Genomic DNA, 27,928 nt, shown 5'->3' on the forward strand with positions numbered 1-27,928 from the left:
CTTCATTCTAGAAAATTGTTCTATTAATTGACAATCAAGCATTTTTCATAAAGTGATAGAACTTTAGAAATCATTTAGTTTAGTCTAAATCTTCATTTTATTGTGAGGAAATAAAACCCCATAAAGGGAAATGATTTACTCCAGGATCACAAAGTTGGTAACAGAGCTGAGAATAAACAAAGTTGATGTACCAAAAAGTGAGGAGAGAGTGAGAACACCTGGTTATCCTGAACCAGATCACCTGATCCTGATGAATTATACTGTTAGATACTGAAAGGACTGGGGAATACAATTGAAAAATGATGAAAAAACGAAGTATTACACAACTGGATTGAACTGATTTTTTTAAAAACTGAAGAGAAGAGCCTTCCAATTATAAAGTAATTAGTTTGACTTAGATTCCTTGGAAGATTTTAAGATACATCTTTAAGGGGTGGCTAGGTGGCACAGTGGATAAAGCACCGGCCCTGGAGTCAGGAGGACCTGGGTTCAAATCCGGTCTCAGACACTTGATAATTCCCTAGCTGTGTGGCCTTGGCCAAGCCACCTAACCCCATTTGCCTTGCAAAAAAAAAACAAACTAAAAAAAAGATACATCTTTAAAAGAGATGATACTAAGCATCTTGAAAAGGAAGTATTGATTACAAAGAACCAGTATGCTTCCATCAAGAATAAGTCATTCCAGACTTATCTCATTCTCTCTTTCGATAATGATTTCAAACAGGTAGTTAGGGGCAATGCGGTGGCGCAGTGGATAGAGTACTAGGCCTGGTCAGCAAGATCTAAATTCAAATTCTTCCTATTCTACTTCTGGACTAATTATTTCATTTTGAATCTAATTTACTTCTTTCACTTACTAGCATGTGACACTGGGAAAGTCATTTAACCCTGTTTGCCTCAGTTTCCTCATCTGTAAAATGAGCTGGAGAAGGAAATGGCAAGCCTCTCTAGTATCTTTGCCAAGAAAACCCCAATTGGGGTTAAGAAGAGTCAGACATAATTGAAAAAGACTCAACAACAACAACAAAATTAAGGGAAATGATGTATATATGATTTACCTATATTTTGACAAAAACCTTTGATAAAAAACTTCATGCTAGTTTTGGGGAGAAGATGGTGAGATATGGAGTTGTTGACAATAGCAATAGGTAGCTTCTGAACAAATGACTGGATTCTAGGAGCAATCATTAATGGCTCCATGACAAGCATGACAAGAGGTCTCCAATGGAAGACCCCCAGGAATCATAGATTTGTAATCTGGAGTTGTAAGGGTCCTGAGAAATCATCTAATTATACCCTCATTTTACATTAAGGAAACTAAGTTGCAGAGAGATTGGACAAATTGACCAAGGTCACTTAAACAATGGGAGAGCTTGGCTGTGTAATATCAAACATTTTTATCAGTGACTTATATAAAGGCATAGATGACATGATCATCATTATGCAGATGATAATAAACTGGGAGTTAGTCAAAATCTAGAGCATTGAGCTGAACTTAACAAGATAAAATTTAATAGGGACAAAGTAAACACTTGGATCAAAAAATCAGTTTCATGAGTATAAAATGTAGACAGAAGTCTGAAAAAATATCTAGGAGTTTTAGTAGTTGAGAAGCTTCATATGAATCAGCAATATGCTATGACTGCCAAAAAAGAGAATATGATTTTGGGCCACTTTAGCACAGGTACAACCTTCAGGAATGAGAAAGGGGTTAGAACTTTTGTACTCTTTCTTGACTAGTGAGAGAATAAGCCAGAGGAGGTAAACCATACTGATAAAGGGTCTGATAAAGGAAGTAGAGAAAAGAAGACTCAAGGAGGAGATGATCTGAAGGACCACTATGTAGAAGAGTGCAAAGAAATAGGTGGAAGTTGCTAAGTGGTAAATGTAGACTTGATATGAAACAATTAGTCCAGAGATGGAATAGGTCAACTCTCAAGAGGCCATAGGCTCCCCCAATCTTGGAGGCCTTCAGGCAGAACTGAACGGCTGTCAGGTCAGTTGTAGTGAGAATTTCTTTCCTGTGTGGGTTGGATTGGATGGCAGCCGATTCTGATTCTAAATCTCAGTGTGCCATGGAGAAAAGACAGAGATACATGAAAAGTAGGTGAGATCAGAATGAAATACTACAAGACTCCAGTAAAATTTTTAAAAGGTCAGAGGGGTACCCTCCCAGGTTTGTCACTGGTCGACCTTGGCAAGCCATTTTCCTTCTCTGCACTTCGGTTCAGGTCTGTTAGTTCAACTCAGTAAATACAAATTAAGGATTTGCTATGTGCAAAGCCCTGTGTTGGATAATGGGAATAAAAAAAAAAACAAAATTGGAAAACAGTTCCTGCCCTCAAGGAGCTTCTATTTCAATATTTACCCAGATGAATAAACATAAAAATTTGAGGAAGGAGATTGATCCCTAAGATTCCTTCAAGCTACTATTAATCGAATCTACTTAAGTTATCACTATTAATGTTGGGTTAAGAATATTAAGGGCTGATGCAACTTAAAGAATCTTACAAAAAGATGACTATTGAAAACCATTCTTTGCCTGTAATTGGAAAATAAGATAAAATATAAGAAAAAAGAAAAAGAAAAAGAAGTTTTAAGCTTTCCCCTTTTCCCCCACTTATTTATTCTCACCTTGTTTGGTTCTTATCTTCCCACTTTAGAATATCAAAGCCCTTGAGGACTGAGGCTTTCCTTTTGATTATTATTTTTATTTACTAGTGACTGGTACAAGTAAATGTTCAATAACTGTTCTAGTTCATCTAATCTGAGTTCCTAAGTACATTTCCTATGGAAGTGTCTAGGGCTTAGGGGTCTATTTTAGAGGCCATTTGGTTGAATCCAAATATTTGGGAAATTTTGGCACCAACAGAATCTTCCAATCCAATTGGGAAAAATGATGCTAGAGAAACCTTACCGTAGCAGCACACATTTTTCAGGTGTTTGGGGCTGTAATTTCACCCATGTAGGGAACTTCCAGTGAGAAAACTACCTCCACCTTTGCAAAACAGCTCTACAAGTTTTCAGCTGACAGGAGTGGACCTGGGTCTCACATCCAATTGTGTCGGAGGTGGGGTCCAAAGCCAGGTTTCAATACCACCTTCTCTGAGGTTGCCTCCTTTGAGACCAGTTCTTCCTTCACAGCTTCATGCTATCCTCCCAGTACAACATGATAGGATATCATTATGTGCCAAACTGATCATTATAAGACCACAAATGACATGTCCTAATTAAGTTACTTTAAACCAGACCCCATAAATAGCCTGCTTTAGATCACAGAGGGATGCCATGCTTCCTTCCAAGATCCTCTTACTCCCATGAATATTTCTCCATGTGACAGATATCCTACCTTCCAAAAAAAGGGCACAGTTTATTTTTGCTCCATCATGCCTTACTGAGCTCATTCCTATAGGTTGTTAGGGATATAACCTTTCCTTTCTGTTGTTTTTTTTAAAAACTTGGTGTGGTAGTCACCGAGAGTTTTTTGTTTTGTTCAGTTTTTATCACTCTGTTCTTTATGAGAGCATGGAAGCGTCATCCCAATCTGCATACATATATACATATATATATGGACATGGATAAATGAACAGAATTTTTATTAGACTCATAGGTCATCATTGTAGGGAGCTCCTTGTAAGAATTTCTTTCTGTCCATGTCCATCAGCACCTTTTCTGGAACTTAAGGACTTCTAGAGAGTTGCCTCTAAATACAATGCCAATATACCCCAGCTAACACTTTCACATGTCAAAAGTCCAAGATTTGGGCAGTGGGAGCACTCCAAGAAGGTCTGTAGTTGATAGACTATCAGCTATAAAAATGGGACATAATAATAACTTATAGAATATTATGAAGATTTAAATGATAAAATCCCTGTGTCTGGGCTCCGATAGGACTTGCAGAGCTTGTGTTTCATTGCCCTTTGGAAGCCCAGAGTTGCCTGCTTAGCAAGATGTGTACTGGAGAAAGACTTAAATGAAGGAAACTGGATTAAGGCATTCATCATTTATTGAATCCTTCAGAGTCCTTCAGAGATGTCTAACTCCACTCCCCTAGCATGGGGAAGCTCTTCACCAGTGACCATCTTGACCTTTTTATATCTTCAAAAGTTGTATGGTCTCTTGCCAACCCTTGCTGGAAGCATGGAAAGCTCTTGGTAAGATCAACCAGAGTTTGGGCCCTGCTTGACATAGTCTTTGAGGTCTCAAGGTCACCCTCATGCCAGAAGGAGACAGCTGAAGAGGCATTTATAGGAGGAAGCTGATGTGTCTCTTTAGTCTGTATGTTTTCTATGAAACCTATATTAAAGGAAGTACATTGTGTGGACAGAAAATTGGCCTTGGAGGCAGAAAGACCCTGAGTCAAGAGCCTAAACTTGCATACTGGCCATGCAATCCCACATTATTCATTCATACCCATTCAGTTGCCCCAGACAACCCTCTTAAGATGATAAATTATAGGGCAAGTGTCCCTTGGATGGGTAGTTTTGTCCTTGGGATGTCCTTAAACCTATGAAATCACAGGTCAGATCCAAAAGGTTGAATTTTTCAACAATTTAAAAATAAAACCCACGACAGAAAGATAAGCTAGCTAAGTGATAAGCTAAGATAGTGAGGAATCTGAGGTTAAACTTAGCTTTTATAAAGTATTTAACACTTCCTTATGATATACAGAGCAGCACCCACAACAGCTCACATAATGAGTTCTAATATCCATTGTCTTATCTGATTCTCACAAAAGCCACAAAAGCAAAAATGGGGCCATTGGACTGGATGAGCTGGAAGCAGCCATTCAGCTCTAGAGGGAAACAAAAACCCAGACCAAACTCAGGGCAAACCTTGCCCAGGGTGACACAGCTAGTATGTGTATCTGAGGTGGAATTCTTTGAACCCTCCCTCTATGAGCTGGAAGCCATCCCAGCTGTTCAAATTGGGACAAGTCTCTTTGTCATCCAAAAGGAACAGGCTGTCACTGCTGAAGAAACCAAATAACTGGTTTAGAATTGATGCCCTAGAGTCCAAGTCCAATATCAATGATTAGGGACCTGAAGCCCAGGAGATGATGGGACTTGCCCACCACCTTGGTACAGGTATCAGAAGGAAGATTCAAACCTGCCTCCTCTGACTTCAGGGCTAGTTCTTCCTTCTGTATTCTGTGGTCTCTCCCTCTCTTCATTCTGGATGCCATTCTCCTACCCTAGCATCTACTATGTCACAGTCCTCAGATTCCATGCCCTGGGACCGCCATATGGGGAAGACAACCTGGGGGAACTGAATCCCTTTGGGCTGGAGCTGGGAGAGGGGAGGGCAGCATGTGAATCTGACTCATACAGAATTCCATTCTACACTATTTTGTGAAGGATCCAGGCTGGGTCTGCGGGTTGGCTAATCTTTTCTTTAGCATGCACTCAGATTGTATTACCAGGTCTCTGCATGGACTGTCCTGCATGTCTGGAATGTACTCCATCCTGCTAAAATGGTGGCTCCATGGGGCCCTGTGTGCAAGAGGACTGGAACCAGAGTCAATCAGATACATGCATTCAAATCCTTACTCTGATCTTTTATTAAAGATTTTATTTGAGTTTTACAATTCCCCCCCCCAATCTTAATTCCCTCCCCACCCCACCCTCATAGAAAGCAATTTGTCAGTCTTTACTTTGTTTCCATGTTGTACATGCTCTAATCTTTTCAACCTGGGTGACCTTGGATAAATCACCTAACATCTGTTTGCCTCAGATCCCTCAAAATATGGATAATATCAACACTTACCTCTCAGGATTGTTGTGAGGCTTAAATAAACTAAGATTTGTAAAGTGCTTTGAACAGTAGGAGCTTTGAAATGCTATGAAGATGGTGGTGGTGGTAAGGATGATGAGGGTGACGAGAGTCATCACAAATATTTACCACATATTTTATGATCCTCTCAAACATTTCTTTACAGAACAAAGTAAAGAGAAGGAGGGCGGATCTGCACCCCCTAAAGGTAAGTTGGGAGGAAGGGAAGGGGAAGGATTTTCTTCAACAAAGCTAAGAGCAGAAAGAGCATCAGCAGTGATTGTCCTGGTGTCCATTTCTCTGTAACTCTCTGTTGAGTTTTCTCACTTGATTTGCCATGAGTCTGTTCCTGAGGTTGGTTTTTGTTGTTATTGCTTACACTTCATCTGCAGACTCAATCAACTTTATTCAGTTCAGCTTTAAATATGATTTCAATGCAAATTTCTAAAAGAAAAAAAAAAGAATTCATAAGAGTCCACAGAAAATTACTTCTTCCTTTGCCTTTTAACTTGCCCTGGACTTGAAGTAAGGAAGACATGAGTTCAAATTCTGTGAAGACATATCATCTTCATTTCACTGGGTGCCAGTAAAATGATGTGGTTGAATCAAATGGACCCCTTCCAGTCCATGCATAAAAAGAGGGAGAGATGGTTAAAATGCAAATTGGGAGTGAATCCTTCCTCTCCTGGGTCTTTGGCCTCACAAAACTCAGCTCATCTTACCTTCTCCTTCCTTTCAGCCCACACAGCCCTGGCCCCTCCTTTCTGTTTTCATTTATTTTGTCATTCCATCTTGTCCTGCCTGGGGTTGGAATTAAAATATTTCATTCATGCACATCTTCCCTCAAATCCTAACTTCTATTTCTCTCTCTAATACAGTAGCATGCACACAGTAGGCTCTCAAGGAACACATATGGTATGAACCCATGAATTTGTGCCCTATCAAAACTACTGATCACTAACAGTATTTTAAATCCTTATGGGTGCTGCCCACCATCCAAATTAATTTCTGTTTACAAATGAGTGCCAAATAGAAAGGTAAGGATCCCGTGACAATTCTTATCCAGTATTTTAAGAAAACCTAAGCAGAGGTATGAGAGACACAAAAGTGGCATATAATGAGTATCTGCTTGAAACCATTGAATTCATTCACATAAGACTGCTGCTAAAATCTTAGTATGTCACTTAGTCCTCTACCTGACCAGTTGATGCACAACTTGAATTATCTCTTTCTCTATAAACACCAAACTATAGAAGAAATTTAAATTGCTATTTTCCCCTACTTTGTCTGGATTAGTGCTAGGGTAGTTTTGATGGGTTTATTATTCTTGGGGGGGGAAGAATTATTTTTTTTTATTAACTTTGATATTGTGATTAATCTCTTTCAAGGTCATAGGGATAACCTGGTTTCCATGGCATATTAAAAAGAAATATTGATGACAAAATTCATCAAGTTTACTGGATTTGCTGAGTATCTGGGAGCCAACCAACTCCTAGGCAGAGGCATCTGTCTGCCTTTGTTCTGGTCTCATCCTTTCAACCACTCACTATAATCCTGTGATTCCCTTCCCAATCTATTCTGTTCCACAGCATCCTGGAAGAATATGTAACTCCTACTTAGACCCCTTTTAGTCGATTGTACATAGTCACAAAACCAAGTTTGGTAGAGTTGAGATAGAAGAGATAACTATAAGATAAAGTGACTAGTTTTTTTAAAAATTCACCTACCGAAGTGCATATAGCCAAATGACTATTGAACCATTCAAAATCTTCCTTTTGGGAGGCCATAAAATTAACCCACTAGTACCATCATTGTTTGAACCATTCTTGAATTCTTCTTCTGAAAATTCCACCAAGAAACATTCCCCCATGGGGCAGCTAGGTGGCGCAGTGGATAAAGCACCGGCCCTGGAGTCAGGAGTACCTGGGTTCAAATCTGGTCTCAGACACTTAATAATTACATAGGAGACACCATTCTTGATGAAAAGTAAGGTATGACTTCAGGACCCTGGGTTTTCTTCTGCCCCAGTCCTAGGGACAATCCAATGAGAAGCCTTTTAAAAAAGGTTTTCAGATGTGGACACACTGTGTTTGGCTATGAGGTAGCTGCTTTGAAGGCAGACATTGATTTAGACATAATGGTTCTAGAACATTTGTAAAAATACAATCTGACCATTTTATCTAACCACAGGCAATCCTGTCTGAACTTATTGCTGCTTCATATTCCTATTACAGATAATGCTGTGCTTCAGTGGGTCTGAGATCTCACTGATGTGGGCACTCTCTCCAGGAATGCAAACCCGACCCAGTCCACAGAGGATGAGGCATGTCTTTATGTACATCCTCCAGGAATATTGTACTGACGTTCCTTTTTCAGGCATTTGACTGGAACTTTCTCATTAGCAGTACTCGTTCCAGATCTACTTTTCTCAATTTCTGTAGGTACCTAACTGATATTATAGAAAACTTGGGATTCACATTCTTTTTTATTATGAATCTGTTTTGCAGAGATGGAAATAACCTTCAGAAGTTCTGATAAAGTTTATTCCCAAGTGGGCTGAGTGTGCATCTTAATATATTCATCTTGTTTTCTTTCTTTTTTTCCTCTTAGCTTTCTTTACAAATGAAGTAACACCCTGGTGCTTTTGACTAGCAGACTGAAAATTTATCCTGTGTTCTTTTATTTTAGCTTCCATCCAGTTAATCAACTATTCACTAAAATGTCTGCATGCTTTGTCTACATATTTTAATTACATTATTCCTTTTTAGCAAATGGAAGGTTAAAAACTAGCCTTAATTACCCAAATATCTCAAAACATAGGCACCTCTATGCACTAGTAACATTAGATTTTTTTTTATCCTCACCTGAATTTATCACCACCACCATATTACTTTGTCTATTTAGATCTATTGTGTAATTGAATCCAATTTCTGAAGCACAGGGTGGTGTGGTAGATGGAAGATGGCTTTATGATCAGAATATGGGTTCAGGTCCAGCCTCAGACTCAGAAAAGTTGTAGGACCACCTGCAAGTCACTACTTTTAGTGCTGCCAGGCAAAGATACAGATCTTTTCTATCTCACAAATTTTGGTTGATTTTATTTCTTTGAATTTCCATTGCCTTCCATCTTTATCCTAAAAACTCAGCAGCTAATAGCCACTGAGTTAAATGGTTTTTTTTTAATTGGAAATCATTTTTAATCAAGGATAGAAGTGACCTTGCTCAGGGAATATTGGTGTTTTTTTGACTGACGACATGAGCTTTTGATGTTGCTGATACACTTGGTTTGGAACATTATAATAGCATCTGCACTCCATCATCCCAAATCCTGGCTCTGCCACTTGCTAGCTTGTGTGACCCTGACCAAATCACTTAACCTCTTCAGAACTCACTTTCCCCCTCTGCAAAATAAGGGGGTTGGATTAGATGGCCACTAAGGTCTGATCTAGCCCTATGCCTTTCTTTCTGTGATTCTTTGACCATCAGGCTCATCTCATCCTTCAGAAATGTGCCCATATGCAAAGGTCCCACTCCTCTAGTCTCCTCAGACCTTATCATTCTATTCAGTTAAAGACACATTCATGAAGTGCTCCTATATACTAGGCTCTGTGCTTGGGATCGAAGAAACAAAGACAGAAAGGAACAATTGAGTCTAACATGGAGTCCATGGACTGTGGGAAATTGAACCTAGGCATTTTGCCATATCTAGATCTTGACTCAGACAAACAAAATTTTCAAGACTTAATGTCTTGAAAATGTCATATCAAATGTCATAATCCCATTGTCTATTGCAATGCAATTTCAGGACTCAAGATGTTTGGGGAGGAAGCAGTAAATGTTATTATGCCTGTTAGTCACATTGGATGCCTTTTCCTGAAATTGTTTTCCTTAGTAGGTTCTGAAATTTGCCATCTTGGAATGTTGCCTTAAATGCCTGTCACCAAACTTAGAAGGTACTCATCCATATGATTGGGTCCATCAAAATTAATTAACTTCATTCATTTTTGATATAGTTATTATGATTTTTATAAAGACTATCTTTTCCTAGTAAAGAATTAAACCAAAGATCTGAGAAAGAAATTTTAACTATGGCTATTTAAGTGTCCTCCAAAAACAACTAAACAAAAAATGAAGGATGATGTAGTCTTTTCAATTAGTTTTTTATTTCCTTGTCCAATGAACTTGTTAAGTTTCTGATAAATGATAAATTTTCATTTTTACTTTTGCAGTAACATACAAGTCATGTGATAATGTAATTAAGAGGGACCAGGACATGGTGTCATTTTGGGGTAGGGAGAAACAATGGTATCCTTTAACTATTTTGGCAATTTACCTCCTTGGGAAATATTTGATAAGAACTCAGTAGACAAATTATAAATACATAATTTGTGACCCAAAATACACCTGTGAAGAGGCAGAAACCTTCAAAAGGTGCTCAGGTAAGGGAATCACATTTGTATTCAAATTCTACAGTAAGGACAAGAGAATGTAGTATTTGTGTTTAATAATTCCAAATGATCTTGCTTCTTAAATTGACCTACTATATGTATTTCTTTTGTGAAATTTCTCAAAATATTTAATTATTATAAATATATAAATTTTCTAGATCTATTTAGGGTTACTTTTTAAAAAGAATTCATAATTATTTTCACGAGTTTTAAGATAGCTTTAAAAACCACTTTTAAACACTAATATTTGAGACCTTTATTTTTTTTTAACCCAACACATTTTTAAATAGTTCAAAAAATCTGTGATTTCATTGGTATGAGTATTCCCACAACCAAGTCCCTACACCTTAACTGGTGATCTTCCTGAATTGCTCTTAAATAAGAAATACCCAATACTGCTAGAGTTTTAAGACTTTTATTCAAGGTCTAAAATTCCTATTACTCCTTTACAGCCTTTGAAGTTCGAAACATTTTCCTAGGCTGCTTAGTCAACTTGATATTCTGCCACCATCCTTACAGTTTTCTCTCTTGTATGCCTAGTTGGTGAAATATTTATAAGTAAAATATAAATTAAATAATGATGACATTCATCCTAAAAAAGATCTTTAGTTTGTGGGGTATTTAGTAAAATTCTTACATGATGATCATCTTTGCAAATGGACTATTGTCTACTTGCACCCCTGTTATTCTTCCATTTCCCTTTAGTGTGGTGGGCATTTAAATATTCAAACACTTTTTAGGATGTTGGTTAAACATAGACCAACTTTTCTTAATGTTAGTCTTTAAGAGATATTCTTAAATATTGATTCATGCTTATGTCCAAAACAACACAAATGTGCTAATAAATCAAAGGAAGTTACTAAAATTTATCTTCTCCTTTTAGAAAAGAATTAAACCAAGAATCTGACTTAACTATGGTCATTTAATATCCTCCAAAAACAACCATACAAAAAAAGAAAGCTAATGTAGCCTTTTCAGTTAGTTTTTCATTTCCTTGTCCAATATTGGTAGAAGTTCTGATGAAAGGTAAATTTTTATTTTCATTTTTGCAGAAAAGGAAATTACTACATTAATTAATATGACCCTCAGATAAGAGAGACAGTGTGGATTAGTGGGAAGAGCACTGGTTCTGAGTTCATAAACCTTGGGTTCAAATCTGGTCTCTGCTACATCTTACTGCTATTCATAGAATAGCAAATCATTTTGACCTCTTTAAGCCTGTTTCCTCTTCAGCAAAAGGATGATGTTGTCTCCCATGACCCAGCTCTAAATCTGGCTCTAAGGATCACTCGCACTCAAAATTTGTGATTCTGATATGCTTTTGACTCTGATTTCACCATTTGGGGATTTTGATATTACCTCTTTTCTCAGCCATGCAAAAGGACATCTGCCCTAAACTTTTGATTCAAGTGAAATAGTCTGATGCCTGTTGTTTTTACAATGTATTTCATAGAATTACCACTTCACTAACTGAGGGTTCTGAGCTTTATCCTTCGGTTTGAAGTTCTCTTTCCAAGTGGTCCTTTTTTTCTGCAGGTATCATTTTCTCATTTAATCTGTGTTTCTTTTCCAACTACCACTTTACTACTGTCCCCTCACCTCCCTAAGAAGGTTAATAAGGTCAAGGTTCTTTTTTTTTCTTGTTTATTTTCTTCCTATTTCTTCTTCCAGGTGAAGGTGATGTCTCTCCACCCAGTGCCCTGCCAGCAGGTTAGGATGGTTCCAGTGTTTAAATTTAAGTTTACTGTAAATTGGCTAGAAAAAAGGAAGTATAAGTCAATTACTAGGTGGAACTCTGAGCTATGAGCACCCTAAGGTTTCACCTAGAATAGTTCCATGACCGGGAACTAAAAGAAAAACATTGGCTTGGACTATAATTTTTACAGTTTTGAAAAAGTAAACTTTTCTTAGTAATTTAAATAAAATTAACATGATTTGGGATACTAACTTCACAAAAATAGCAATGTCTAAATTTCTAGTCCTGCCATATGCTTTCATATATATGTATATATTTATAAAACTCCTGGTAATTTATTACATAAACCAACTTCAATGTTCTCTCCATCAACAGAAGAGCCAGCTTGTGGGAGGACTAAGAGGGAGGACTAAGTCATCTCAAATTCTTTTAATAGTGTCATCCAAGTTACCCTTTCCTTTCAGATATCAATGCCCGAGCATTGGCAAGGAAAGATTCAGGTGAGCGCATTCCTGAATAAACAAGACATTCCATTTTCTGTCTTCAAATGACCACTAATGACTTCTTTCCTTAAAGGTGTTGATTCTGGGATTCTACTTTTAACCTATGTTTATTCCAGTTCTATTCTCTAATCTTCTAGTGTGTTTTACTTGCAAAGCTATCCGGTAATTTTACACATATGGTGAAAGATAAATATTCAGTTTAGCCAAGTTTTATCATTGCTTTTGTCTTCCTTTCAAGTCAATTCAAAGGGGCAGCTAGGTGGCGTAGTGGATAGAGCAGTGGCCCTGGAGTCAGGAGGACCTGAGTTCCAATCCGACCTCAGCCACTTAATAATGACCTAGCTGTGTGGCCTTGCGCAAGTCACTTAACCCCGTTTGCCTTGCAAAAAAAAAAAGTAATTCAAGTCAATTCAAGAAGCATTTACTAGGTTTGCTGACTGTGCCCATCCACAGGCTTGATGCAATGGATTCAAAGACAAAAAAGTATTTCCTATATACTGTGGAATTTACACTATGGTAAATTTACACCATGGTAAATTCCTAGTAAAAGAATAGAAAAGGAAGATACTGCCTGTCCTCAAGGTGTTTATCTTCTGTCAGATAAAATATGCTTACATATTATTTATCAGACATGGAGAACAAGTAGTAGTATAGGAATTCTTAGTGATTGGCCTTCTTCAGGTGTCAGTTGAATTCTCACCTTCCACAAGAAGCTTTTTTCCAGGTGCCACTTAATGTTAATGTTTTCCCTCTGTGAGTGTCTGCAATTTATCCTCTAGATTCCTTGTTGTTCATAGTTGTTTCCATGTCGCCTCTCTCTCTGTCTCTCTTTTTTTTTAAGGTTTTTGCAAGGCAGTGGGGTTAAGTGGTTTGCCCAAGGCCACACAGCTAGGTAATTAAGTGTCTGAGGTCGGATTGGAACTCAGGTCCTCCTGACTCCAGGGCCCGTGTTCTAAACACTGCGCCACCTAGCTGCCCCTTTGTCGCCTCTCTCTCTTTAGATTTTGATCTCCTTAAGGACAGGGGTTGTTTGTGCCTTTCTTTGTATCCCTAGCGCTTACCACAGTGCTTGCGGTTTATGCAGGAGGTGCTTATAAATGGTTTTTGGCTCAAAGAGTTTAAGAAAATAAATTCATAAATATAAAATATAATCTTATTATAAGATCAGATTGTAAGATTTCTTTTCAGTAAAAGTTCTTTTTCCTAAAAATCTTTCTAGAAAAAGAAAGGCAAAAAAAAAAGAGAGATCTTCTTTCACTGTCCTGACAAGGATAAATTGCCTTGTTCCTTAATACAATTTTGTCAAATTAAATTAAATTGGTGTAGTTTATAGAGCAAAGAAAAAGAAAGGAGAAGAGAAATAGAAAACATTGTTATTAAAAAAGATTTAAGCTGACAGGATTGGAATTATGATGAAATAGGAAGGATGTGAAGGGCACCAAGAGGCCCCAAATGAGATCAACTTTTACTCTTCCTTCTGGGTAACCACTAATGGGTAATATAGCAGGATGAGACCCTTGTCTCTCCAAGGCCCCAGTTAAAATTAAGTCCCCCTTTAGTATTTTAAATTGAGTGGTTACTGAAGTAACTGAAATCCAGGATGCATCATCATTAGTGAAGTTAGCATGAAAGGAGAGAGCAAGAGAAAGCCAACTTGTGTTGCTGGTAGATTCGAAGCCTGGCACTACACTACAAAGAACTAGAGAACTATAAAGAAATGGCACCTATAGAGTTCTGGACAGTGTAAGAAGAGAGATCAACAAAGAGAGGGGCCAAGTCCAAGGCAGGATAGTGGGGGGAATCTTTGTCCAGTGGTGCCAGAAGTTACAGGACATAGAGATGTGATGACTCTCAAAGATTGTGCACTTTAAAAAGTTGCTCCACATACAATCTGTACAGCACTTTAAACATCCAGGGAAAAGCTACACATAGGAACTGATGGGTAAGAATAATTATTTAAAACAAGAAACAAACAGAACCTAAATCATGGGTTTATCCATAGGATGAGCAACAGGACTAGCTGGTTATCTTCCTCATGTACCCATCAAACAAAGCTCATCAGCCTGGGAATTCTCACCTGATCTCATTAATCCTACTTTTCCTCCCCTCAGGGACTGATGGGCTCTGCTAGTCCCATCCAGTTTTAGAGCAGTCACAAGAACATGGCCATATTCATTTATTTGCTACTATTATGTACTTTGAAAAGAAAGATAAGGCTGATTTAGAATAACAAAGAGGAAAATAAGACTGACAAATTCCTGGTTCTTGTTTGCAAAATGCCTCACTGCCTAGAAATGTTCTCATTCTGATGTCTTTTTTCCTCCATCTTGGAGAACTATTCTCCCAGAAACTGTAAGATCTCATTTTATTGAAACTCATTACCTTGCAAAAATGGGAAAGCTAAGCTATCACCTTTAAAAAAAAAGGTAGGTTTCTGAGTTAATCCAAATGCTAAGCACAGGTAAGTCTTCTTTCCTGGGACAACCTTACTTGGAAAGTGATCTATTTACTTCCTACTTCTTAGAATGGTCTCTTGGTGAATCCCCAGTTGCGGAAGAACAAGACAAGCAAAATGCCAACACCTCGCAAAGTGCTCTCTTTGTGGAGAAGCCCCAGAATGGAACGGTGAAAGTTGGTGAGTACCTAGAATTGAGTGCTGCCCTTGAGGGCAGAGCCTGTCTTCCCTGACTGTGCTGGCCCATACATCTTTAAACCAAGTGTTTCCTATTAATCTATGATCTATCTATCTTGTCTGTCTGTCCATATGATCTATGGATCTATCTACACTTTTATCTGTCATTCTATCATTCCATCTATTTACATATCATTCCAATGGCACTTATCTAACTACCTATTTTTCTATTTGTCTACCATTCTGTCTACCAGCATACCAATACACACACAAACACACACACACACATACATGAAATTTCATCTAGCTATCATTCTATCTGTCTATCTAGGTAGCTCACTAGTTATCTTTATAATGCAGAAGCTGATAGATAGATAGCAGCCATATGATCTTCCACTGTCAATTGTGTTTTACGTTTCAGAGATATAGTGATTCTATGCATACAGGTCTGTGCTGTGTTAGGGTCTGCTAGGCAGTCAGGTAGCTCGATTATCCATTCCATCAATACTTCAGTGGATGATCTTGTACCTTACTGACATGAATGTTCTCTCCATCTGGGGCAGGTAGGTGGCACAGTAGATAGAGCACTGACCTTGGATTCAGGATAATGGGAGTTCAAATCTGGCCTCAGACATTTATTTGGACAAGTCACTTTGCCCTGTTTATGAAACATCCCGTGTCATCTCCAGTCATCCTGGTCCATGTCTGGCCACTGGACTCAGTTGACTCTGGAGGAGAAAGTGGAGCTGGTGACTTTGCCCAGCACCCCTCACTTAAATCCAATTTATGTCCTTGTCCTGGCATCACCTCCCTGATGTCATGGTCTTCTTCAAGAATGAAGGACAACCATCTCTCCATCTGAGCAGAACAAATTCCATCTACACTATTTCATTCTGTGCAATTAGTATCCAGGAGCTCCCACAGATGCCACAAAGAAGACCTGCCTGCTATTGTGCTGGAGGTAGACCTTCCTTCTTTGTAGTCAAGACCTTTTTTCCATTTTGTGGAGAGTCGTGGGGCTCTGGGCAACCCATCAGCTCACTCTCTCTGGCTATGGGACCAGCCCACCTCTCTTTCTTATTATATACTTCCTCAATAAATTCCTTCCCACCACTTCTTGAAAAGAGATCATCCCAGGCACTGCAGCTGACTCAAGCCCCAGCTGAAACCTTCTCTTGCCCATTTGATCATTGGCAACTTTATTTTTTCAAGGATATTGTGTTCACAAGAATCTAGTATTATTAGGAAGATATTTGGGGACTTTTTAAAAAAGGTTAATTGTAATACTAAAATATGTAATGAGTTTGAATGTTTTTGAAGGTGGAATAAAAGGAGTAAGAGCATTCTATAGAGACATTCTGGGTATAGTGAATGGAGAGCTGGCCTTGGAATATTTGGTGCTTAAATCTCACCTCTGACAGAGACTGACTGGGTGATCCTGGATGAATTCTCCCCAATTCTCAGGACTCTGAGTCATTCTCTAAGGCTAGAAGTTGCTGAGAAGCTGGTGACAAGAATAGGTGGGGAGATTTTCCTTACCCAAAAGATCCTAGTGAAATCACAGGCCTAGCCTCATGCCTTTCCTGTTGAGCATTGTGACAAAGTCACAAGTATAAGGAACATAAAATATGTAAATAAAGGTCTGCAGCTGAAATTCAAAGTCTATTTTTTTAAATTAATTTTAAGCCATGTCTGAAAAGTATATTCTCCTTGAATGTTCTTTGAAATGCTTAATAAATCTGAATTCTAGGAGAATATATCTTAATATTATAATAGCAACATGTTTTAAGTTTCCACTAGTAGGTTCCAGTATCTTGTCCAGCCATGTGGAGAGTCTAGTCCCTTAATTGGTACATGTGATAGCATTCTTTCAGTCACAATCTCTAAGATATTGGCCTTTAGAATTAAATATTTTATTTGTAGTTCTAAGGCAGCTAGGTGATAAGAGTGCTGAACCTGGAGGAAGGAAGAACTGAATTCAAATTCAGTTTCAAATACTATGAGTTGTGTGTTCATGGAAAAGTCACTTAACCTCTTTTTACCTCTCTTTCTTTATCTGTAAATGGGGATAATAATAGCACCTACCTCACAAAGTTTTTGTGAAGATAACATTATATAATATTTGTAAAACATTTTGAAAATCTTAAAGTACTATGGAAAAGTTAACTATGGTTATTAAATATTTGAAAGGAATAAAGCATTTTCATTAACTTTTCAAGTTTGGCAGATTGATTGGGACCAGTATCTAGTGGTTAAATAATTTTTTCTAGCTCATAATGAAATAGAGGAAATAAAATTAAATATATGTATTTATATATATATATATATGCATATATACACACACACACACATTTAACTAAAGTTAGAATTGTATGTTTGTGCTTTTTTTAGGTGAAAATATTACCTTTATAGCCAAAGTTGAAGCCAAAGATCTTCTTCGCAAACCCACAGTCAAATGGTTCAAAGGAAAATGGATGGACTTGGCCAGCAAAGCTGGAAAACATCTTCAGCTCAAGGAAACTTTTGAAAGGCAAACTAGGGTATGGTCATGACCTCAAAGTGTATCTGCTCATTGACTTTGCCTGCTGAGATGACTTTACTGGAGCTGTAACTAGTCCCAGGTGACTGGGTCTTTGCCTAGGATACAAGATGGTAGGAAAGGGTCAAGCTCAACATCAGTACCAGGGTCAGCAGTGATGGCAGCCCAACAGCCTCCCCAACAGTTACCTATGGGTTTCCCTCTTTCTCCAGTTGAATCTGATCTTGATACTATATTTCTTGGTTATTGTTCTAGATGCCTTCTAAAACACAGATAACTCAATGCTTGCCCTGGGCATTCTTCTCCTGCTGAAAACAGAGCTGGGACTATTGTACTTAATGAAGGATTGCTGTCCCATATGATACACTTGGATTTTGTAGGTCCCCTTGTCCTTCTGGCAGCCAAGACATTTTCCAAGAATTGAATCATAGATGGAAGGGAGAATGAGACTATCTAGTCTACCACCCTTATTTTACCCCTTCCATAACCTTGAGGCCCAGGGAGATTAAGTCATCTCCCTAAAATCACACAGGTATGTAGTGATAGGCTTATAGAAACAATTGCATCCAAGCCTATAATTCTACAGGTGAGGAAACTGAACCCTATGGAAGTTAATTTGCTCAAGTCACAGAGGTAGCCTGCATCAGGTGTGAGATTTGAATTCTCTTCCTCTGACTTCAAGTATTCTTTCTATTGTGCCAATGACTAATCATGAGGATGACCATGCACTGATACTCAGGAGTCAAAATAATCAGCTTCCAATACATGACCATTGTGATTTTTAACTTCGTACTTATAAGACAGGTGTGAATTGTGCCAACCCATCTCATTTCAGATGTATACATTTGAGATGCAGATCATCAAAGCCAAGGAGAACTATGCTGGAAACTACAGGTGTGAAGTGTCCTACAAGGATAAGTTCGACAGCTGCTCCTTTGACCTTGAAGTACATGGTAAGGTCCTGCTCCTATTGTGATCTTTCTGGCTCTTTACAAGGGATACCAACATTAGCAAGCTATGAAAGGAATTCCTTTATAAAATATTACTTTATGCTTCTGACTACCATGGACTAAATAAGGCCTCTGAATGACAGGCTAATCTGAAAACCAATTGATAATCAATTCCTGTGGCAGAAAGAGAGGCCTGTAACTAGGTGGGAGTTAGTAGGGCTTTTCTGCCAGGTACTGAAATTCAGAGGAAGTTGACAATACTTGCAATCCATTGGTTAAAAAGAACCTGAGAGTGGTGCCTAGCTAGAAAAAGTAATTAGTTAAGATAGAAAACTAATCAGCTTCTTCATCCAAGCTGATATACTTTAGATGAGTCCCTCCCAACCCTTCTCTACCCTTTGTTTTCTGGTATCTTTATCCATGGGGACACTTGTTCCAGGGTCTCTATTTTATCATTGACAACTGAATTTATCTTTAAAGGGTGACTTGAAGACCATTTTTAGTAGTTTTCCAACATATAAAAATGCTAGTTCTAACTTTGTTCTGAGAAATGACTCATCTCATTCCTCTAAGCAGAGACCATCACTTAGTAATTTTGTTGCTATTACCAATAAGATTGATTACACTGGGTCTTATTCTTCTTTTCCAATATTTTTTGGGGGTGGCATTTTGCTTGAGACTGGAAGGATACCTGGAGTATCCTTCATATCCCTGAGAAGGGAGACTTACTTGCCTTGGACCAGAACTGATCATAGGTTTTGTTTAGATTTTGAAGTGGAATTAGTAGGGGGAAAATATATTTCAACACTGTGCAAATGCATGATCCTATTAATGTGTTGATGCTTTTCCACTAACGCAGATTGCAGCCTAACTGTGCCTTAGAAGATGATACTCTTAAGATATTATAGCTTTAGGGGCAGCTAGGTGGCGTAGTGGATAAAGCACTGGCCCTGGAGTCAGGAATACCTGGGTTCAAATCCAGTCTCAGACTCTTCATAATTACCTAGCTGTGTGGCCTTGGGAAAGCCACTTAACCCCGTTTTCCTTGCAAAAACATAAAAAAAAAAGATATAGCTTTAAAAAAAATCTTCTGGTGTCCAACATTCTGGTGATGACCCTTTGACAGTCTAGTCTTTGGATGATAGACTTAAAATCCACTCCTCAGGTTATGTGTACACAAGGAGATCACGCCTGAGTCCATAACAGAAGCTTTCCCAATTTCAAAGGAATTCTCTGAACTTTTTAATTATCAGGTTTAGCCTCTAAGAACCCAGATTACCTTCCCTCCCATGATGAAACCCCAAAATAGGCCTTTAGTAGAAGTGAGAAAGGGGTTAAGAATATAAAAGTAATTAAAAAAATGTTTTAATTGTAATTTTTTAATTTAAGGAAAGAATTTTATATTTATGACAATGTAACCCATATTACCAATGGGTATTATAATAATAAAATGTAATATTGCCATATTAATGGGCTTTGAAGGTTGTACTCAATGATCTCTAAGTTAATATTAGAGGCCATAAAACCACAGGATCATAGATTTAGAACAAGAGGAAACTGCAACCAGGTGAGGAAAACAACATCCAGAGGCTGCCCAGGAGATAGATAGCATAGGTAGGATCTGAATCCAGGTTCTCTAACTCCACTGCACCAAGTTGCATCATCTATGGTCTAGCTCTGCCAGAACCATGTCATCCTCCCCTCCACTTCTGTTGGAGCACCGATGGCAGCTAAGGTCCTTCATTGGCCAATAACTTTGTTGTTTTCTTTTCTTTTAAAGAATCTACTGGAACCACTCCAAACATTGATATCAGATCTGCTTTCAAAAGAAGGTAACTTTAAATGGGCATCTTGGGAATGAATAGAATTCATGTAATAAAATCAAATAGGATAAGGACATATGGTTCCTTCTCCTCACTTTGCAGTCCATTGATAGGATTTCTGATCACTGGCAGTCATGTACATTTTGTGTGTTCAAGGCTAGATTAACTGGAGGACTAACGTTAGGATTGGGCTTGGGCTTGGGTGGGCAGGAGGGCTAAGGCAAATTAAATGTACAATTAGTCTTAAAATGATCTTTGTCCAGTCAGACTCACCTTTTCCCAAGGGTCACATTGGTTTTGAAAAGGCTCAGAGTTTTTCTTTCTGCAACAAATGTGTTTTTCTCAGATTATGTGTACACAATGAGACCACACACCACACATATACGTACATACGTACATACACACATATGCATTTAAAAATTTTAACTATTGAAAGATTACTCTATCCATAATGCTTCTTGGCCATCATGGAGAGAATGGAAACAGTTTTCTTTTTTTTTGTTTGTTTGTTTTGCATTCTCCATACCATAGCTTAGTGACTAGACTCGGTTTGTCCAAGTCCTGTTTATTTACACAACATTTTAACATTTTCAAAATGCTTTACATATATTGTGCCATTCAACCTTCACAACCATCTGAAGCAGGAGTCTAGTCCTCCCAACTCCATGGAGTGTTCTCTTTCTACTACTTCACTATCTCCCAGGAACTGGGACATCCCCAGCCTGAAGGACCTCAAGAACTTTTCTTTTTTCCAATCTCCCTAAGCCCAGGAGCTCTTGGGTTGGATTGTGGATGAAAACAAATTTAATCCCTCTCATCATCCCTAAATATGAATTACAGTGTAGAACATAATTTAAAGCCATTGTTTATAGTTATAATACCTTCACTCTCCTGGTACATCCTTGGGATAAATTTGTAGGCAGGCAGCTTCTGAGAGATAGACAAGAGCAGAGCAAATGCCCACCAAGTGACCTGTCAGTTAAGTGATCATTTTTGCATTTTTCCAGGGAGTAGGGGCATGAGTCTTTATGACCTGCTACACTCCTAGAAACTCTGTCTAGTCTTGTCTAGTCCCATGACATCATGGGAATTTCCCCAGGCTCCGTTGGAAGGCTAATCCCCTGCCAAATTGGGGTCAAATAATCCTATGCTAGTTGGAAAATGATTGTCTTTTAGACATGCCTTCTTGCCTTCAAGGGCTTTCCTTCAAAAATAACCTAGTTACATAAGCAAATCTAAGAAGCCAATATATTTAAAAAATGTATTGGAGTCATGCATAAAGTATAGGCCAGTGTTGGACTTATAAGGTCTAGATCTTATATGTTTCTTTAATCCTTTTTTAAATTCATCTATCATTTCCATTACATGGCATAAGATAGGTAGGATTGAAGACTTGCCATTTTTGTTTCTTTTCATCTAAAAACCATAGCACCTTCAATGTGTTTTACAAACCCTCAACTTATACATCAGAAAGTCCCTTCCCTTACACACACACACACACACACACACACACACACACGTGACCTTTAAATATTACATTGCCCCAATTAGAGTACTGAATAGCAGAATAAAAAAAACTGGAGTCTGGCAAAATATAGACATTGAATATGATTTTGGCAAATATAGAAGGAAAAAATAATAATCTGGTCAGAACAGATGGAGCTTAAATTGTTTGCAGAAGAAACTCACACCATAAATAGCCTTATTGCCATTATTTGACTGATGGAAGTTAATTTGATATGGTACTAATTCTTTAATCAGGTAAAATATTTTGCCCAATGTAACATCTGCATTTTGTTCATTAAATTTTTTAAAATGATTTTTAAATGATTACACTTTTAAAATTGATTTTGTTTTAAACATACTTGTCCATCTATGGCCTTAGTCAATGAAAATGCAAAAGTTTGTTTAATTAATGAACCAACAAATAAAATATTTGTCATTTCCTTATAATCCTACAGGCAACTTTCTTTTTCCCTTTTGGAATACTTCAAGTCTTGGTACCCACTTAGTCTTTAACTATAGTTTTCAAGTAGGACATTGAAAATACTTGTCTGAAAAAAAAATAGCTTTGTATTCTGAATAGGTTTAGTCTAAAGGGAAGGGGGGAAAAACCCTCAAATACAGTTTGGAAATATAGAAATGTGCATACCTCATAAGGGCCTCTTCTTGCTCCAAATGTTTGCTATTAACTAAAAATAAAATTTTTTGGAAACTTTTTTTTTCCTCGATCCATTATAACTTGTGTATTGTACGCACATTGTTTTTTTTAACCCCACAGACGCTTTCTTAGAAAACTATATATAACATTTGTAAACAGCAGGAAACAAAACCTCCATTTTAAATTTTAAAATGTAAGTAAATGGTACCATTTTGATGTCAATTCTTTAGCTTCTGCTCAGTCTCAGTTAAATCTCTAGCCAAAAAGGTGACTGCATGCCAAATCTAAGATGCATTCTTCTATAGGAAAAGATTTACCAAATAAATAATAGAAGCTTCATTGCCAATTCAATGAAGCCCAAAGAAACTGTTTCTTTACAGTTTTTTAAGAAAAAAAAAAAGCTTGAGTAAATGTTGCTGCTGTAACCAAAAAATTAATTAATTCCCTTATAAAACCAAAAGGAATGCATCTTTAAATACGCTACCCTCTATCTCTACCTTGGAAGCATACATAATGTTGGATTTTCTTTCTTTTGAACATGTCATCTGAGTCACCTACTCATTGACACCACCAGGGTAACTTGGGCTATGAGGCTTTCTTCTATGTATTTGACATTGGTATTCTTTAGAACAAAGGCATTCTCTGTCCCCCTGCATGACAGAGATCACCAAAGTCCTTTGTCTAGACCCCAAAGTTAAAAAAACAAAGTACTTTCTGTTGGTTGGCTTGAATGCATTTGTGTTACTCAATTATAACACAAATCTGTGCACCTTAATATATATATATATATATGCAATCTATGAAATATGGGTACTTTGCTGGGTCTGTGATCTCATCAATGTGAATCCCTCCTCCCATGATGCAGATCACAGGAACTCTTTTGAAACTGGAGCATAACACAAGTCCTTGTGTTGACTTTTCCACAAGTGCGCCTGCTAGAAATGGAAACTGTCCCTTGTGTGAAAAAGAATACAAGTTTGTGTTGGTTTTAGTCCTGTTCCTGGTGTGCCAAAAAAAAATTGCATATACGTTCTCTTTAGAGTGTTTGCAATGGATGGTGGTCCTTGTCTTAAGTGAGTAAACACTGGTTTGCTTTTTTTTTTTTTATTAACAACAGCGGTGAAGGACAAGAGGATGCAGGAGAACTTGACTTTAGTGGTCTCCTGAAACGTAGGTGAGAACCAATGGCGAAGTGAGGAGCTGTGTGCTGGAAACCGTTAGCTTCGTACCCCAAAAAAAGTCAAGTTTAAAATGAATGGTCTTTCTTCCTAACACATTTTGCTTGGAAAGTATAACAATGTCAACTAAGAAAATAGAGAAAGGAAAGAATTGCCTTTTTGTTTGAAAGAATTTAGTCAATGCTTTAAATGTTCAAAACCTTTTGAAAATATTCATTTGTAAAACTTCATATTTTTATTATCTGGGGATGGGAAGATGTGAAAATTGAGACTAATATAGACAAATCTCTGCCCTATATCCCACAAACCTTTTTTTTAAAGAGTTTATTTATTTTGAGTTTTACCATTTTTCCCCCATTCTTGCTTCCCTCCCCCTCCCACAGAAGGCATCCTGTTAGTGTTTACATTGGTTCCTACAAACTTTTTAAGATGAGCCATATTATTAGAGGGTCACTGACTGACCAAAACTAGAAATTCAGTCATAGAAAATCTATCATCTCTGGTTAATTATCAAAACATAAGAAAATTAACCCAGCACCTTGCATTTGATAAAAAAAAAAAACTCAATTCATTTGGACTTTAAAGATTTTACTAAGGGGTGGCTAGGTGGCATAGTGGATAAAGCACCGGCCCTGGAGTCAGGAGTACCTGGGTTCAAATACGGTCTCAGACACTTAATAATGACCTAGCTGTATGGCCTTGGGCAAGCCACTTCACCCTATTTGCCTTGCAAAAACCTAAAAAAAAAAAAAGAAAAGATTTTACTAGATCTCTTATTTCTCTTGTATTTAATCATTTCAAGATTCTTTACAGAGATGATCTCCATTGATCTTTACCTCAGCCCTAGGAAGTAGGCAGGGAGATGGAGTTTTCAACTTTGTCCTGCTAAGAAGTCAAGGGTTTTGGATAACATGATACAACTAGAGAGGGAAGAATTCTAGATTTCCAGACTCCTAATCTGGACACGGCCTTTGCCACAAGATCATTATTAATCATGATAATACCTTTTGGTCAGATTTGACAGAAGGTATAACAGCTGAAATACCAATATGGAGCATAAAAGGTTCTGGCAGACTTTCACACCTTATTTTGGCATGTTTTTTTCCCTACTCAAACAACACACACCATTTTGGTGAAACCTTGACCTTTCAGTATAGAGATAATCAGGATTATCCATGGAAGGACCTCAGAGACCATCTAGTCCAATGCCTTCATTTTACAGGGGAGGAAACTGAGGCCTGGGAAGAGATATAGTAAGCCACAATTGGGGGGAGGGGTAAATCCAGGTCCTAGGCAGCTGTTTTTGTTATTTTTTTTGTATTTTATAAAACATATTTGAAGTGATCTGGAAGGAGACCTCCCAGTGAGGGTTAAGTTGATCATTCTAAATTAACAATTCAAAAGACCATTTGTGTCTTTCTTTTTTCCTTAAGGTCAAACTTTGTGTTTTTTTTCTTTTGGAAAAAGTATTAGAATTCTCCAATGTAATTTTAATTGAAATTTACTAGGCTTTTGTTTTCTTTCTTGACTCTTGCTCTAGATGCTACTCTGAACCTGCCCCCTAAAGACTTTTGCATAGGATTTCACAGAATATTTTTCAATAATCTACCAATCAGCATAATATTGACCACTTATACACTCAGAGTCATAACTAGGCCTGAACCACCAGAACTTTGTCCCAGGATAACAAAATTCGATCACGTATAACCCTAGTTATTAAAATCTCCTTCCTCATCAACTGAATTTATCCTAATTACTTTCATTATTTTCATAACCTGAATTACAAAGTTGATTTGAGAATACTTGTGGTACTTGTCCCTTGTATGCTCCTGTTCTAACACCAAGACTGCCAGTTAAGAGTTTCTGCAATATTTAATATTTGCAGTATACTATGCTAGGTAATATGAGGAATACTAAGCAGTTTTAGACAGAGTCTCTGCCCTTAGGAAATAGATGGTTTCATTCAAGATGTCAAGACAAAAATACATAAAAAAATTAAATAATAAGATAGCATATGACAAAGTACTAAATAAAGAACATAACTTTTTAAGAACACTAAAATTTTTTTTTAAAGCAAACCTGGTCATTCCAGGTATCTGTTGAGGCAAAGGAAACTATATAATTATAAAAAATAAATGGAAAAGAAAATATTAACAAGATGGGTAGGGTCTCCTATTTTCATTCTCTTCACATCCCTAACTATGATTTTTTTACTTCATTGACTAGACTGGTATTGTCATTGAAAATTATATTTTTAACATGCTTTACTAATATAATAATATATTTTCTATGACTTTGTGAATTGCATGCATTTTCATTTTAAGATATGGTTGCCATCTCTGCTTCTCTATTAATGTATAAAATAAAATATCATTAGCACTAATTTCATTACAACCAAAATTTCTTTAAAATCAAAAAATCCTCAAACTTTGTGCACTTCAAACAACATTTAACAGGACTGGTGTTTAATGCAATAAGATGATGTGGGTCCTCTGTTAAAGTCTGTTCTAAAGGGATAGGGCCTAGATACATACTCTAATGGTTTATAAAAAAAATAGTTCATGGAACTGTCAAGTTATTTAAATTTTATGAAAATGGGATTGTTTATATAAGTTCAGCCTAAAAGATGAAATTTGAGGAATCTTGGTAAGAAATAGTATTTTTTTTCCTCTTCTTTTGCTTAAAACAGAGTAGAGCTAGAACAATTGGGTAGAAATTTTAAAAGGATAAATTTAAAGCTGATGTAAAGAAAACTTTCCTAATAATTAGAAGTATCCCAAAGAGTAATGGGCTGCCTTTGTCAGAAGTGAGTTCCTCCTCACTGGAGGTCTTAAGCAAAGGTTACTTGGGTCTATTGTAGATAGACCCTTTTTCAAGTCTAGTTAGGAATAGATAACTTCTGAGATCTTTTCTGTCTCCAACATTCCATGTCTCTGGATCCCACATGAAATGAGAAAGTGTAGTTAGAGTAGCTGCAACTACTATAACTGTAAGTAAAAGTGATGTGGACTTTGTTCCAAAATACCAAAACATAGAAGGAACTAATAGTAATTATTGTCCTTTGTCTGCTCAGAAATGATTAAGCTGAATCCCTAGTTAATAAGAAAGAATGATTTCAAATAGAAAGCCACCAGAAGACTGCTCCCTCCCTTTTCTAGGGTCACAGTCCAGCTGAGTGACCCCCAGTCTGAACCTCCTCTACCTATTTTGAGAAGTCTGAATGCAGTAGGGAGAAGCATTGCTGTTATATTCATGTTCAGTTCAACCATAACTTCATGGTTAACTCCTGTTCCTGGCTCCTTATAATCCTTCATTAGAATGTTAGGAAAAGAAAGGAAAAAGAGAGTGGCATTTGTCAACAAAGTCTGGGAGTGAGTGGAAAAACTGGTCAAGTTGGCTAAAGAAACCACACCAAAGATGCCAGTCCTTTCTTCATCAGGTTGTGGTGAATGATAGAATATAAAACTGTAAGAGCTCTCAGAGATCATCTAATCCAGGGATTCTTAACTTTTTTTTTGCATGTCATGAACCCATTGCACAGTCTAGGGAAACCAATAGACCCCTCCTCAAAATAATGTTTTTTGAAAGCATAAAACTAATTATTTTAAAAGTGTTCTTAGAAAAATTTTTTTTAAAAATCCCCCCACCCTATGAACTTCTGATCTAGGTCAAATTCCCTACTTTACAGATGAGGCCCCTAAAGGGCAAGTGATCTCTCCAGAGCACCCCATTAAGTTCAACATTATTGAATTTGATATCAACACCCTAAATTCTTTTTACACATAACGGAATGACTCCTTAAATGTATGTATATATTTTAAAATGTCTATACATTTTAAAATAAAAGTCCACAGAGGCTTCATGTGACATTGATGGCAGGCTGATTTTATGGCTGGCCTGTAACTATGTGTGGACCCCTTAGCATGATTTAGCATGACAATAGGCAAATCCTCATAATGAAGTAATCTTTTAGTGGAACCAATTGCCGCAGTTTCCAGAGGTCTTTTGCTTTTTGACTCGCTGTAGGGGAAAAATAACATCTATCTATATATCTCTGCATGTACATTTTTGGTTGCAGTTCTCCAAATCTTCCTGCTGAAAAATTCAGAGGATGTATTTGTGCCAATGACTGCTTACAAGTTAAAAATCTGGGGAATCTTTTAGATGATTACCAATGTCCCAACCTCAGGACAATTTTCTCATAAAGTTTTCTAGTTTCCCTCAGT

At 37.4% G+C, this 27,928-nt stretch overlaps 1 protein-coding gene across 9 annotated transcripts in view; it reads left to right on the top strand.

Annotated features, from left to right (window-relative positions):
- Positions 1-27,928, top strand: part of MYBPC1 (myosin binding protein C1) — a 108,680-nt gene that overhangs the window by 28,091 nt on the left and 52,661 nt on the right. For 5 of the 9 annotated variants that reach the window (XM_074226692.1, XM_074226693.1, XM_074226696.1 and 2 more), the window contains exons 3-10: positions 5,939-5,980; positions 11,892-11,930; positions 12,381-12,416; positions 14,944-15,054; positions 17,443-17,591; positions 18,426-18,543; positions 20,321-20,372; positions 23,642-23,698. In XM_074226692.1, the coding sequence (XP_074082793.1) occupies positions 5,939-5,980; positions 11,892-11,930; positions 12,381-12,416; positions 14,944-15,054; positions 17,443-17,591; positions 18,426-18,543; positions 20,321-20,372; positions 23,642-23,698 (604 nt within the window). The remainder of the gene's footprint in view (positions 1-5,938; positions 5,981-11,891; positions 11,931-12,380; positions 12,417-14,943; positions 15,055-17,442; positions 17,592-18,425; positions 18,544-20,320; positions 20,373-23,641; positions 23,699-27,928) is intronic. The other 4 variants (XM_074226695.1, XM_074226698.1, XM_074226699.1 and 1 more) reach the window with 1 other exon arrangement.

The sequence above is a fragment of the Macrotis lagotis genome, chromosome 2, assembly GCF_037893015.1.
Source record: "Macrotis lagotis isolate mMagLag1 chromosome 2, bilby.v1.9.chrom.fasta, whole genome shotgun sequence".
Taxonomy (NCBI): Eukaryota; Metazoa; Chordata; class Mammalia; order Peramelemorphia; family Peramelidae; genus Macrotis; species Macrotis lagotis.